Source organism: Neltuma alba, unplaced genomic scaffold (genome assembly GCF_004799145.2).
Source record: "Neltuma alba isolate B1F8T4 unplaced genomic scaffold, ASM479914v2 tig00007305_pilon, whole genome shotgun sequence".
NCBI classification, from domain to species: domain Eukaryota; kingdom Viridiplantae; phylum Streptophyta; class Magnoliopsida; order Fabales; family Fabaceae; genus Neltuma; species Neltuma alba.
In genome coordinates this window covers 1-15457 of record NW_021634745.1, presented here as the reverse complement: position 1 = coordinate 15457, position 15457 = coordinate 1, and the positions used below count along the sequence as shown (strand labels likewise).

At 34.8% G+C, this 15457-nt stretch overlaps 1 protein-coding gene and 1 pseudogene across 1 annotated transcript; both read right to left on the bottom strand.

Annotated features, from left to right (window-relative positions):
• Positions 1-3662: 3662 nt before the first annotated feature.
• On the bottom strand, positions 3663-8363 carry LOC114752277 (endoribonuclease Dicer homolog 2-like). Its single transcript, XM_028941007.1, has 9 exons — positions 8312-8363; positions 7931-8208; positions 7438-7838; positions 7234-7337; positions 6762-6943; positions 5946-6155; positions 5442-5849; positions 4881-5156; positions 3663-4090 (listed from the first exon to the last, which is right to left on the bottom strand). Exons 1-9 carry the CDS (start codon positions 8337-8339, stop codon positions 3743-3745), a joined length of 2235 nt encoding a protein of 744 aa, XP_028796840.1. The 5' UTR covers positions 8340-8363; the 3' UTR covers positions 3663-3742.
• A 1781-nt stretch (positions 8364-10144) lies between these two features.
• LOC114752278 (endoribonuclease Dicer homolog 2-like) lies at positions 10145-15450 on the bottom strand (annotated as a pseudogene).
• Between the last annotated feature and the right edge of the window lie 7 nt (positions 15451-15457).

Sequence of the window (15457 nt, the reverse complement as noted above, 5' to 3'; positions counted from 1 at the left end):
ATTGATCAGAGACCTCGCCTCACCCCTTTCTTCCCCCCCAACCGTCGCTTTTCGTCGTCGTCTCACCCCTTTTAACCCTTTCCTGTTCCGCCCCTTTTCGTTTTCAATCGGACATCGTCTTCATCATCCTAGTCGTATTCTTACTGACTCTTGTATTATGGTGCAGTTTTTCTGTGCTTGTCTTAACTACTTCAACTTGTCTTCCCTTGTTCCCCCCTCCTCTTATATGTACTGATTTACCTTTGTCATATTCATCTCCTTCATTTCCTTCTAACAGCCTTTTTATTTTATTTTTTCCCCGTCATTGTTCCCAGAATTAGGCATTGTATTACGTGACATGATTTTGTGTTACCCTTCTTACTGTTTATTATAAATTTGCAACTTAAATCTTCAACCAAGGACCTCAAACATAAGGTCAGTTGCCGTTTACTACAATCACTGCCCTGAAATCATAATTCATCATTTGAAACTCTCTTTCCTGTCAACAAGTGAAGTTTAGAAATAGAAATTGACCTTCTTGGGCTAGGCAGTTGTAAGTAACACACAAACACAAATAAACAAAAGGGGGCGTTTGTCAATTAAGTGTTTGCACTCCTTAATTCTACAATTTACAGTCTTTATGTATGCATTTTGTGTTCAATACACGAGAGTCGAAATATGGATCAGTCTGCCTCTCTTTTCTTTCGCCACAATTCTTATATGATTTTTCACCATCTATTCTTAATGTTTCTTATTTTAGGGTTTTCATTGTTGCTTGTTGAGTATCAACTGTATCAAGTATTGTGAATAGAGGGCATTTAACAAGATGTTTGGTGCATAGAATGATTAGAATGGTATGGAATGGAAAGAAAAATATGATGAAAAATGCATTTTGTGATAAGATATAATTCTCGTGCCTGGATCAAAAAAAAAAAAAGAATTTAAAATTGTTGAATGATGAAATATGTTTACTTCAATGCAACCACAGATGACCTTAAATGGCTGTACCCCTTATTTCATAGGACGTAAATTACTCTTAATTATTTTATGCTTTGGATATGTTGTTTGACAACTCTTGCATTCTAACGCTTAGATGGAACATATTATACCATAAATGGATATCTCTGTAATGTCTCTGCCCTCCTATGCGTGTTGTGTTCCTATATAGGTAACGTCATTTGCAAATTGGAATCCTTGTGCTTTATTTTTTCACTTACATATGTTGTATTCTTATATGCAGGGGTAATTATATTCAGTTTTGCGTTCATCTTTTGCATTTATAATATCTATATTTATAATCATGGTAAATTATTCAATCCTTGAAGCAGTCATTTTTTGATAGAGTTCTAGAGGTGTGGATTTGTTGAGAGGGAAACTCATTCTTTCTCAAACCCCATTGCCCCATGAAAACAGCAGCAGTAATGAGATGCTTAAATTGTGTTAGTAATACGGGTGTGTATGCAGAACTTGTAGCATATTATTGCTGAATTGACCAAGTTCTATACTACCTGGGGAGGCCTAGAAAAGTAATTATCTTGTGTCCATTTGTGGGTTTCTAATGGATGATACTGGGCGTCGTGAAAATGGAAGGAACAAAGCCGATCAATATAAATCAGCTCAAGGGCAGATATATTGAAATAACTTTCTGCTCATTAATATACTCAACTGTTGAAGTTTGCATGTAGTAATTGTTTAGTGTCAAGCCAATCACCTTGTAATCTAGTGGCATGCAAACTCTCTTTTTAAGTGAGAGGTTACAGGTTCAATCCTGCTTGTAATCTTAAGCCGTTAGTGTCTGCTCCTTTAATTTTTTTTTAAAAAAATGCTAGTGTGAAATGTATTTCCTATAAAAAAAAATTGTCTTTAATATTGATCTCAATACTCTTGTTGCAGTGGTTGATGCAACATCAACCTTCCATGAAGCAAATTGCAGCAATTATGGCCGAAAGAGATGCAGCCATTCAAGAGAGAAATCTATCCCTTTCTTTCAAAAAAGGCAGCCCTTGCAGAGCGTGATATGGCGTTATTGCAACATCAAGGCAGCATGTCTTCTTATCCTCTAGGATGCCAAATTGCCCGAAGTGTCAAGCATGTGAATCATCCTCAGCAACAAGTACACCATCTATCACATATGGGTGATGCCTCTTACAGCACATGGGAAATGCATACCAGCGACCAGGGATGAAGATTGAGCTCTGAAGGCTGAAAGTCTCAACGATCCTCTTCTCATTGTGTTTTGCTTTGATTTGTGTCCGGCAAGATGTAATTTGTGGATACAAATGAGTTATAAAATCATGTTTGAAGCCCTAAACCCTAATCTAAAATCAATTGCCGCAGCTTTTAAAAACACATTTACAGTCCTGTATCTTCAAATCAAAAATCATGCTTACATGGGACCTGGATTGTCTTCTATCAATAAATGACTGCACTAGGTGGATTCAATTGATTTCAGCCATTGATTAGAGCATTTTATATGATTTACACACCTTCCCCTGGAGGAGGTATATTCTATATGTGATCTCAACCTAGAAGCTTTACATTCATAAATTGAATGCAGAGGGTGGGTTTAGAGAAAAACAAAAGGGAAAAGGGTGAGTATTAGATTCCATAACTGATTTTGAGATACGGGCTTCATATTCAGTCAATCTTCTTGCATCACTATCTATTTGAATACGGCCTCCAAAGCCAGCTTCTTGTCGATGAAATGACCCTAAAGATTTTGCCATTCACAGACAAGACAACTATAAACAGATTAACGTCTTCTTTTTATATGATAAAGTGACTAATAATCATAGCCTTACTATTAGGTGGAAATTCATCCATAGTCCTAAGGCTAACTTCTATTCAGTCTCACCTCAAGTGTCTGTACTATCTCTAGTCTTCAATATAAGATACAACTTGTAGTTTAAAGTTTAATTTGAACTACAAACTAGATCTTATATTAAGAACTTGGGGTAATATTTTGTTTAACGTTATTAAGTCCAAGCATGCTATGACTTGTACATGCAAATGAAGTACAAATTTTGGTTTTATTAATATCAGTAATACCAATGCAAAAATCAGCTTTTGGTTTTAAAGTACCTGATAACAGGAATTTTTAGTAGCAAGTAGACAAGAGCTTCCACCAAGAGAGAGGTGTCGTTAAATGAGTAGTTCCATAAGGATTCCAGAAATCTCGCATTTACAAATTAAGTCCATGGTCTTCTTTGACGTGTAGTTGATGGAAGCAGAAGCTAATCAATTATCAAACTCAAGATTATCTTCTAAACAGAGTTCATTTGAAACGTCTATCAACTTAGCCATATTATAAACAGAAAGAATCCCAAATACAGTGATATGGAATTTTCTGCACTGAACCTTAAAAGGGGAAAGAACAGTAACTGGACGATGTGAACATTCTCTACACTGGGGAAACAACAACAACGAGAACACACAGTACAAACCTAAGCAGTAAAAACTAGAAAGTAACAATGTTACAACAAAGAAAGACTTTAAGCATAAAAGACATCTTCAACAGCAATGGCTGAACTGCAACCGGTGGCTGAAGAGTTCCAAAGTTCACTTGCGACTTCCTTTTTCGAGTGAAGAGCTAAATAGGTAACTAAGGGAAATGGATATCGCACCATATTACAACAGTAAAACATAAGGAATATTCAAAACTTAGAATTCTATGTAATCACAAGACTTTCCAAACCAGATCTCTTCAAGTGATGCAATATTGCAATATTAACTACGTATTACTTTTTTCCACTTGCTTGTGTCTTCAAACAGCATTGATTTTCTTCAAGGAAGTCAAAACTTCCTTGCAGGCTAGTTTTTTGGCTAGGTCTCCTTTGGCAGCTTTACAGGTTTTCTCATAGATTTTCTTATTAGCTAGAACCCTAACTGTGACACAAGTTAAGCCATCGCTTCTAGACACCAATCGCTCCTCCAATTTATAATATTGTTTTTGGCAGAGTTCTTGCAATTCACGAACAGGTTGAACCGGTAAAGTTTCAGGTGTTACCAAAGGTTGCAATAGGGGCATGATGCTTTTGAACACAATCTCTTTGTTGAACCCAGAATCAACCAAAATTGCTCCAGCCAGAGACTCTATAATATCTGCAAGCACCTGTCAATAATGTATAATATTAACATCGGACTCGAGATTAGGGCATTTTATATGCCTTGCACAGCTTCCCATGGAGGCAGTGTATGTTACTCCCTCCATTCCCTAGCATAGGAGGTAGTTGAGGGACTTGTTTTAGTTGTAAATCTATTTTGCTATTGAATTTATAATTTTTTTTTAAAATTATCCATATTGATTGTACTTATTAAGGAAGTTTCCATCAATGGATAACTTCCAATACAAATGATTAACTAATTTCCTTAAGCTCTACAAATCAATTATTTCGCTCCTGTATATAGAACTAGAGAGAGTACATGTTATCTCAACAAAAAAGCTTTACAATCATAAAATGAAGGCAGATGATGTGTTTAGAGAAAAATAGAAGGAAAAAAGTGAGATTTAGATTTCATAGCTAATTATCTTTTGTCACTCTCTAGATGAATATACCCTCTACACATTCATGTGATTGTTGAAGATCGAAAAGCCTACTCTAATCGCTGGCCAGGGAAAAAAAGAAAAAAGCCTACTCTAATCATGAGCAAATCTACCAAAATGATTATTTTCTTTATTACAATCAATTTAAATACTCACAAACATGTTAACATAAGGTTTAAATGCTAGAACCTCATCTACACAGGATAAGTAAAGTTATTAACTAGGACAGCTTGTGCTTTGACACCAAAGGAATATTTGAATATAAGCACTGAAGCACCTACCGTGACAATAGTATAATAAACATAGACTCAACTAAAGCATTGCTTAAAGACCAATGAGATGAATAGTGAGGGCTAACCTTGGGGAAATATGTCTCTGTATCCCATCCAAAAGTTGGCTCACTAGACTCTTCAAAACTATTTGTGGCTTTAACAATATCCTTCTCTAATTTTTGAGAGGAATGGAGTATGTGTTTGTGTAATTCAGCCTTAATGGCGGACCGTGCATAACAATCATTATTTACTGAAGCAGACCTCATGTCAGTCAACAAACCTGGAGATAGGCCAGGATGCTTATTGTACAGGTGCTCAGTGACGAGAAAATCCAGCACACAATCCCCAAGAAATTCTAGTCGCTGCAAAAAAAAAAAAAAGATCCAAAAATGACCCTGAAGATTTTGCCTTCCATATGTAACTGTAAGCAAATTAAGGTCTTCTTTCGTATGATAAACTAATAATAATAAGAACAGCCCCACTATTAGGCTGAAAATCACCAGGAGTCCTAAAGTTAGCTTCAATTCAGTATCATCTCAAGGGTCTCATGACTTGTATGTGCCTGAACCATGCTAGCAAATGTAGAACAGTTTTTGGTTTTTCTGAAATGATACCAGCATGAAAATCTGCTTTGGGTTTTAAAGTACCTGATAACATGGAGTTTCTGGCAGCATGTAGGAACCATGGGTGAGAGCTTCCACCAAGAGAGAGCTGTCATTGAATGAGTAGTTCAATAAGGATTCAAAATATCTGACATTCACAATCCTCTCTGGCTCTAGGCTTAAAATCCTCTTATTGGGTATTATATCAAAATCCACCTTTATTCCAATCCAATCCATGAACTTCAAAGCCGCTTTCTCTCCACCCTTGCTCAGGAAAGCCCCAATTAAGGCTTCAACAACATCTGCAATTATCTTATGTTTTATTTTTCTATTCCCACTAACATACATTCTTGTCATATCAGAGGCCAACTCCTCCTTTAAAGTAACATTTCTTGATCTGTCTCCTGGTATAATCCATTTCTTTGGATCAAAAGGGCTGCTTCGTATGAAGCCCTGCAATTAAAAAGGAACCATTTTCAGGATACTGTACAACACACAAGCGGATTTTTACATTTCTTTGTTAAGGTGTTCTATGAAAAGAGAGAATACCGGAAGGTTAGAGTTGAGCCCTAACCTACAGAGGGCAGCATTAGATATCATCTTGTCCTTCTTCGTGCTAAGAAGCCCTTCTGGATCAAATGGATAGGTTAGATAAAGATGCTGACCAACAGCATACTTAAGGAAAGAATCGCCAAGAGTCTCTAGAGATTCATAATGAAATTGCTCTTGGCATTCTTTTGCAGTAATTGCTTCCAAGATCTACATAGCATATAGCAAATGTCCCTTAGTGCAGGTATATACATCTAAGACAAAATAAAACTCCACCATTAAGATATAATGAAGGCAGTGAGTAAGAGATAGAGAAGTTTACAGTAGACATTATGTGAAAGTCAAACCTTCTGAAACAATGAAATGGCAAAGAGAATAATCCATCAAACATCTTTAAGCAAATAATTACATTCATATTGAGAAGTCACAACGCAGTTAAACCAAAAGATGCTAACATGGAAAATTCACATCATATCAAAAGTGTCACATTATTGTTTAGTAATCTGATTAATCTCTTTTTAGCATACTGGTTAAGACTTGTTTGAAAAAAGAGGCCGAAGCAGTTCTTACTAGTGCCCTGCTTTTATCAGTGTTTGCCCTTAAAACTACTTCTCTATTTGGTCCATTAAAAAAAAAACAAAATTTCCATAAACTATTAATCTTCAAAAACATATATTCCTTTTCTTCATCATATGGATAGCCAATGAGCCTCAGTAGAAAGACATGAAATTTTCAATCCTTGGCAGAACATGGAAACATAACTACTATAATTAGATCATGATAGTTCATTTTGTCGGCAAAAGAATAGTAGCTTACCTTGAATGTTGGAATATCATTTTGCTTGCACATCTTTTTCAAGTTGGAAGCCAAAAGTAATGACTCAAGCCGATCTATTATTGATGGAATGAATGAGAAAGAATATATTGTGCTTACTGATATGGGTGACATAAAAATAGTGCACAGTTCAGGAGGCAATTCAACCGAAGCCTTGGTTGATTCTGAAAGAAAAAAAACATATATATATATATATATATATATTCAGCAGCACATAAAGAGACAAATGATACTAATACTGGCCACTATTATCTTTCATTGCATATAGTCATATGGTAGGGTTGAACCTCAGTTTTTACAAAAATGCTCTTTATCTTATATAAAGAAAGAGTTGAAACTTTTTTTTTTGGGGGGGGGGGGGGACCTAAAAAAAGCTTTTGCACTTATTTCAGAAACCTTCCCGCACAAGACAATTAACAATTATGAGTCCAAAAACAAGATTCAAAATACAAACCTCTCTCCTTCGCTTGTCTGCTTTTGAGACGGTAATTTTTTACGTGAAATATATGCCTTCCGTTATATAGCTGTTGGTTTTCATAACTCAAATGGATTCCATACCTGAAATGGAGGATAAGGGATGAGAATATATCAGAATAAAACACCCACTGAGAAATGTTGACTTGAAAACTAGACCACAGCAACAAATATATTATCATACTTTTCTTCAAAGTATTTCTTGTATGTCATTGCTTTGCCATCCCTGAGTCTGAGCAGAGAGTTTCCATCCAATTCCATTCTATCAGTGATGATATAAAAATGACCATTATGAGGAGTATAGACCAATGAATTCTCAAGTTTGCATGAGCAAACTACATCATCTTTAGTCCATATATTAGAAACATGTTTGGTGCAACCTTCTTTAAATGAGAACACAGAAGTAACCGAAGGCCAATCAATGGTCAAAGGTCTCATATGGATGAAAGTGGCTGGAAGTAGAAGATAATCCATCTCAGGATTATCTCCCAAATAGAGTTCATTTAAAATGCCCATCAACTTATCCAAATTATAATGAAAAAGAATCCCAAATACAGCGATCTGGAATTTTCTGCACAAGAGAACCTGAACGGGGAAAAACATACATTAACTGCATTAAACTTTTGTAAGACTTGCTATTATATTATACAATACAGACAGAGATCAAGGTGGCATACCTCATTTAGGCCAAGGTTTATTGTTCCAATGTATTTAAACTTCACTGTGAGACTCCCTCGGTTAATACACATTTTAAATTCCATTGACCTGATAACTTCTGGGTCAAGCTCACGCCTTATGGCAAGAATAACATCACGAGGTGAGACATCATAGGTAAAATCTTGTTTCAACTCTATTAAATAGCAGTGATACACTGTGTTGCCATTAATGCGTGAAAATCTGTTGACCAATTCAGAAGGGATATAATGAGGTTGCTCCTCATTAGAAGATTCATTCACTGTAAAAATCAGATAAATGGTCAAACAAAAAGGAAAGCAAAATAATTTCATCTTGGATTATCATCACATTGGTAAAAAGATATAATAGGCGTAAAAAATTACCAAATTCTCGCCCCAGCTTTGTTTCCATGACAGTCTCAGGGACAAGATTGCCTATCAAAGCTCCAAGCTTATGAAGTTCTCCGCAATTTCAAATGGGTGACGGAAAATGCAGGTGAAAAACTTGAAGAAACGAAGGTGAGAGAGAAAGAGAGACTACAAGGCAAGCAGGCACAAGGCAAAGTTCTCTGAAACGAAAGTATAAATACTACACAGGCCATTGGCTCTGCTTCTTACGCAAGTTAACTTTGAAGTTAAGGAGACCCCACAAGTACTGGTTATCGCTTTCAGAGAGAAGGAAACCGATAAATACAACCGGGCAGATGGGCCAGTCTCACTCTCAAGGGAAGTTCTCTGAAGCAAAACTTCATGCATGTACAGGTTAACTTTCTGTAACCATGCAAAGTTTTAACTTTCTCTGAACCCAAAAAAAATTGTTAAGTTCATATATTATTATTATTATTTTGCCAGCAGTTAACTTCACATATTATTGGCATATAATAATAGTAGTAGTAATAATTATCGTCAGAAAGGACACCCGGAAGTCGAAGGATGGGAGAAGTCCGCTGGTGGCAGTTACTACGCAAGTCTTGAAAACTACGACGTCACGGGTCTAGAAACGTTCAAAAATACTACGTATCCTCCTAATTATAAGATCTTATTTGTAGTCTACAAATGAGATCTTATAATTAGAGGGAAAGAAAAGCAAATAATCTATTTAATACTACTCCGATCCTTAATATAAGAGTTCATTTGATTTTTATTTTGATCTTAAATATAAGATCTCAATCCACTTTTTTTATATTTATTTACTTTTTTTAAAATAATCCTTGATGTTAATTCTAGTCATTACACTTGATTAACAAAAATATTTTAAAAAAAATACTTATTTATTGCAAATAACTAACTTAATTAGTTTTTTAATTTATTCAAATTAATCAACTAGCTCTTATATTAAGGATTGGAAGTATTAAAACGTAAAAGCCGCAATTTGCCAACTTTCAAAAAAAAAAATTGAAGAAACACTCATTTTAAAGAATTAGCACCTATAAAATAAATGACGTGTTTATTGTAAATTTATAGCAAAGTTTATCATAATAATTAATACAATACAAAATTAAAATCCATGACATTATATTGCTTAAAAATTCATCAAAAAATGTCAATGACCTCTTCTTTTTTTTTTTTTTGGTCAGATCAATGACCCCTAATGACATGCAATTTTCACAGTGAATAATTTTATTTACGTCATTACCGCATCATTCTCTGAACCAAAAACGTGTGCAAGTCTCTTTTATCCTCATACCGAGAATGTATCAGTTTGGGAATTTCAATGACTTGTTTAATGGATACAAATTGGAAACCAGACCTTGCGAATATTTTGATCTCCTCGTTTTCTTTATAAATTGCTTCTAACATATTTTACACAAGAAAAATTTTAAACTTTATTAGCTCAGTTTTAAAATTCAACAATTTTCTATTTAATATAAAATATATTTCATGTAAACAAAGTAAAAATTGTATATTTATACAAAAAAATTTTTTAGTACCCTATAAATAGGACAAAAAAAAATGTTCTCTCTTTATCTTATAAATAAGACCAAAGAAATAGTATTTATATTTTGTAAGGATTGTTCTATTTATATATGAAATTTTTCATTAATAATAAGATAAATAAATTAAGGATCAGAGATAGTATAATAAAACACTAAATGGCGACCAAAAACACACAGACCAAGTAGCTCATATTTGCCAGAAATTTTTATTCTTTCCAAAAGTACTCATAATTAAATAAAAAATACTCATAATTAAATAAAAGTGCCTTTAAAAATATCATTTATTAAGGAACTACCCACAAAAGCAACCTATAAATTACTAAATCTCAAATCATGAATTTAATTTCACTGGATTTCACTTGCCACAGTTTATTTAAACGTCGCAAAAAGCAGTACATAAGGATCTATCAAAAATCAGAATTCCATAAATTATGAGACCTTGCTAGCTAGCCAAATCAGAATTCCATATTATATACCCTTGCTGGTTTCCTCATGCAGAATTGGTGTTCTTCAAGGACGTCAAAATTTCCTTGCAAGCTAGCTTTTTTGCTGTTTTCTTGTGGTCAGCTGTACAGGTTTCCTGATAAATTTTTCCATTAGCTAGAACCCTCATTGTGACACAAGTCAAGCCATTGTTTGCGGACAACAATGCCTTTTCCATTATATAATGTTGTTTACTGCAAAGTTCTTGCAACTCACGAACAGGATGAATCTGTACAGTATCAGGTGTGACCAAAGGTTCCAAGAGAGGCATGATGCTTCTGCGCACAATCTCTTTGTTGAATCCAGAGTCCACCATAATTGCTCCAGCCAGAGACTCTATGATGTCCCCAAGTACCTATCAATAGTAAGAATATTAGTTACAGGTAGTATAGGATCCCAAATACCTTTGCAACACTGGAAAAAAAAACAGATTGCATCTTAAAGGAACATGAGTTGTATGTTTGAAAAGCATTAATAGTAATCTAATCTTCTGGTCCTTAGCCGCCAACATTACGAGTTCTGGATCCCAACATAAATTTGAACCACAAATTAGATCTTATATTAAGAACCAAAGGTAGTAATATTCAAATAGATGTACAAGAAACACTGCTGTGGCAGTAATATGAATAAGCATACATTCAAAACCAGGACATTGCTTTAAGATCGATGAACTGAATAGTGATGGCTAACCTTGGGGAAATATGTCCTTGTCTCCCATCCATAAGTTGGTTCAGAAGACAGCTTTTCAAAATCCTTTATTGTAGCAACAATATCCCTATGTAATTCTTGAGAAGCATGGAGTATGTGCTTGTGTAAGTCAGCCTTAATGGCAGACCGAGCATAACAATCGTTATTTACAGAAGCTGACCTCATGTCAGTCAACAACCCCGGAGACAAGCCAGGATATTTATTGTACAGATGCTCAGTAACAAGAAAATCCAACACAGAATCCCCAAGAAATTCTAGTCGCTGCAGGGAAAATTTGTGTATATTAGTTAATAATTTTGAATAGCAAAGAAACAAAAAACGAGCAAAAATATAGTGACTACTAATCATGGGATACATCAAATCTTCCATAAGATAGGCTGATACTAAAGGAATGAGCCTGAAATTTTGCTATTCATAGATCCATAATCATACGCAAGTGTTTTCTTTTGGTATGATAAACTAATAATAATAGCTATCTCAGTTGTCGGAAGATGATGTTTGACTAGCATATTTAAGCGTCTCAAGCAGACTTTGGGAAACTTCAGTTCAGCCTCAGTTATCTTACGGTCAAATGGTCAAAGGAAAAGTTAGATCCAACCGTTCTATGAATAGCATGTTTCTGAGCCATACCAGCAAACAAAGTACACTTTCCAGTTTAGCTAAAAAGATACTGACATTAAAATCAAACAAAAATTCAGCACTTATGAGATACCTGATAACATGTTGGAATTTCTGGCAGCATGTACGAACCATGCGTCAGAGCTTCTACCAGGAGGGAACGGTCATTGAACGAATAGTTCAACAACGATTCCAGAAATCTGACATTTACAAGCTTCTCTGGATGTATAATTAAATTCGTCTTATTGGGTGTAATTTTAAAATCCACCTTAATTCCAACCCAATCCATAAACCTGAAAGCGGCTTTCTCTCCGCCAGTGCTAAGGAAAGCCCCAATCAAGGCTTCAACAACATCTGCGATGACTTTAGGTTTTATTTTTCTATTTCCATTAACATAAATCTTTGTCATATCAGATGCCAGCTCCTCTGTTAAAGAAACACATCCAGATCTATCTCCGGGTATAATCCATTTGTGTGGATCAAAAGGGGAGTTCCGTATGAAGCCCTGCAACAAAAAAGAATGAAAATTCTGAATTAAAAAAGAAAAGGAATCACTTCAAAATACAAGTACATTTTTTTTTTTTAATTCTTTCAAACGTGAACTCTGGTTTCAACTGAAAACTCAGATCGGCTCAAATAACTATCACTGAGCCAAAGCTTAATGGTGAAGCAAATACAGTTTTATGGTCAAGTGTGACTTAAGAAACTCAACAATTCAGAAGAGATGATATAATAACACTACCGTAACCAGCCTTGCAAAAAAATAATGGGGCTCTTCTGCCTGAGACCGAGGAATCAGAGTCACAGGCCTTTAACTAGGATAAAAGTCTTAGTCCTGGGAAGGCTACCATAGCCTTTCATCAGGCGTATAGGAGCTAGGAATAGTCATGAATATTTAGCAAAAGATTAGGAAACAGGCTCCTGAGGGATGTTCCTGACTTGATAGCAAGTACTAGTTAAACAATGCAATTTAACCCCTCTAACAATTAACCCGTCATCTTCACCTGATTTTTTTTTGTGTTAAAAAAAAAAAATCATCTAATGTCGAGTGATGGGATTGTATTAATGTTACTTGAATTGTATACTTGACGTATAGAATCATAGCTTTACGGTTTAACTATGATTTATTATGGAACTTAGGATTTAGAGTTCATCAAATAAGACATCGCAAAGATAATGGGATTAGGATTCTATTTTCTATTTAAAAATAAGGACCTCAAGGGTTTTAGCTTTGAATTCCTAATTCTAGTAGAATCGGATTCATTTCAGTTGGCCATGCTAGGCTTGCTTTGTATGCGATTGATTTCAGTATTCACATTGACATTTTATTAATTTGACCTTTTTTTTTAATATTAATCTCTACTCATGTTTTGTCCCATTTTCAGTAAGCTAATATAAAAGATAATCTGTCAACACAACTATATGCAAAGCAATCAACCACCAACCAAATATATCAAACCTTCTACTTTTATCAAACTGAAATAAAGCCGTGCATGAAATGTTGAGCCCCTTATTATTCTCCAATCACGTTGCACTAGAAGTTGTATTTTCCATTTGGTACCACTTCATAAATCGGGTAGTTAATTATGTCAAGAAAATAATATTTCCAGACCAGGATAGAAACCTTAAAGGTTAAAACCCAAAAAGGGAAATATTTACCCCTGTACGTGAAAAACAGTCAGAATCCTCTATAATCACTCTGTGAAGGATGCATTCAAAGAGACATGAAGAGAAAAATATGAATTAGTTTAATTATGAAATATGAGCCACTTACACAGCCAAATTATCTTGTGTCATTTTCTCCCTGAATGCACAAGTGCATGAATAATAAGGATCCAAAGTCATATGCGAAATACTGGTAGACAGTATTGTAAATGATAAGAATCAAAATAGAAAAGACAAAAGTTGGGAAAGGAAGAATACAGTAAGTCCACGGCTGCACCCAAGCTTCCTGAGGGCAGCATTAGAAATTATCTTGTCCTTCTTCACACTGAGTAGACCTTCGTGATAAGTTGGATAGATTTGATAAAGATACTGGCCAGCAGCATATTTGAGGAAAGAATCTCCAAGAGTTTCTAAGGATTCATAATGAAATGATTCTTGGCATTTTTTTGCAGTGATTGCTTCCAGGATCTACAATGCACAAAACAGATACCAATAGGACAAGGATATCATCAATAAAATTGAACGAAGACAACAAAGTAAGATATACAAGGGAAGTAATATTCCGTAATCATGGTACAATGAAAGCATGAGGAAAGGTGAAGGTTGCCTTGAACATGCATTATATCTAATTCAAAACTTCTAAAACGACAATGTGGCAAACAGAATTATCCACCAAGCATCTTCAAGCAAATAAAATATACACCCATATGGAGAAGACCAAACACAAATAAACCAAAACAAAGATAGTTCACAAGATATGAAATTGATGAATGTGTACGACATCTTTAGCAATCTAATTAAACTCATTGTGTATTGACTGGGACATGGTAAAAAAAAAAAAAAAAGGAGGCCAAAGTAGTTCTTTTACTTTATTTATCCAGTGCCATAATTTTCCATTCAGTTGCCGTTAGAACAACTTATTTATAAAAAAATTAATGTAGACAAACATTCAGGTAGTTTATGAGTCTCAGCAGAAAGGCATGAAATCATCTTTCCTTGGAAAAAAACTGAAAATATAACTGTTCGAATCATATCATGATAATTTTTCACAGCAATAAAATAGCAGCTTACCTTGACTGTTGGGATATCATTTTGCATACACATTTTTTTCAAGTTGAACGCCACCAGCAATGACTCGAGCCGATGTATTATAGAGGGAATGAATGAGAATGAATATATTGTATTGATTGATATGGGTGACATGATAATAGAGCATAGCTCAGGAGGCAGTTCAACTGAACCCTTGTTTGATTCTGCAAAATATATATGCATATAGTAAATCAGCATCAGAGTATGACAAATGATATAAACACTGGCTTCAATTTGGGGTAAATTATAGTTATGATTTCACGGGCAAGAATAATTTCTTAGTCTGCAAAAATACTTTCATTATAAAGAAACCTTTTATGAAAAAGTTAAAATGTTGAAACTTTCTGAAAAAAGCTAAAAAAAAAGCTATGAATAGCTTTTGTACTTTTTTCATTGGCCAAAAGTTTGTTTTTGGGGATCCTCCTGCACAACTAACTTTTATGGGTAAGTCAAAGAACAAGATTCAAACCTCTTTCCTTCACTTGTCTACTTCTGTGAAGGTAATTTTGCACACGAAACATGCGTCTTGCATTATATAGTCGTTGGTCTCGAAAACGCAAATTGATTCCATGCCTGAGATTTAGGGTAAGGTATAAGATTATGTCTAAGTAAAAGAGCTGATGGGAAAAATCAACTTAAAAAGAACAAACATAGTCAACAAATATTAGCATACTTTTCTTTGAAGTATCTATTATAAGTAGTAATTCTGCCATCACTGAGTCTTAGTGGAGAGTTTCCATCCAATTCCATTCTACCAGTGATGATATAGAAATGACCATTATGTGGAGTGTAGACCATGAATTTTCTAGTTTGCAGGAGCAAACAGGAGCTTCTTTGGTCCATACGTTTGCAGCATGTTTGTTGCAACCTTCTTGAGATGAATATATAGAAGTAACAGAAGGCCAATCGATGATCAAAGGTCTCTGAGTTATGGTGGTGGCTGGAAGCAGAAGGTAATCAATCTCAAGATTATCTCCCAAATGGAGTTCATTTAAAATGGCTGTCAACTTGGCCATATTATGGCCCAGAA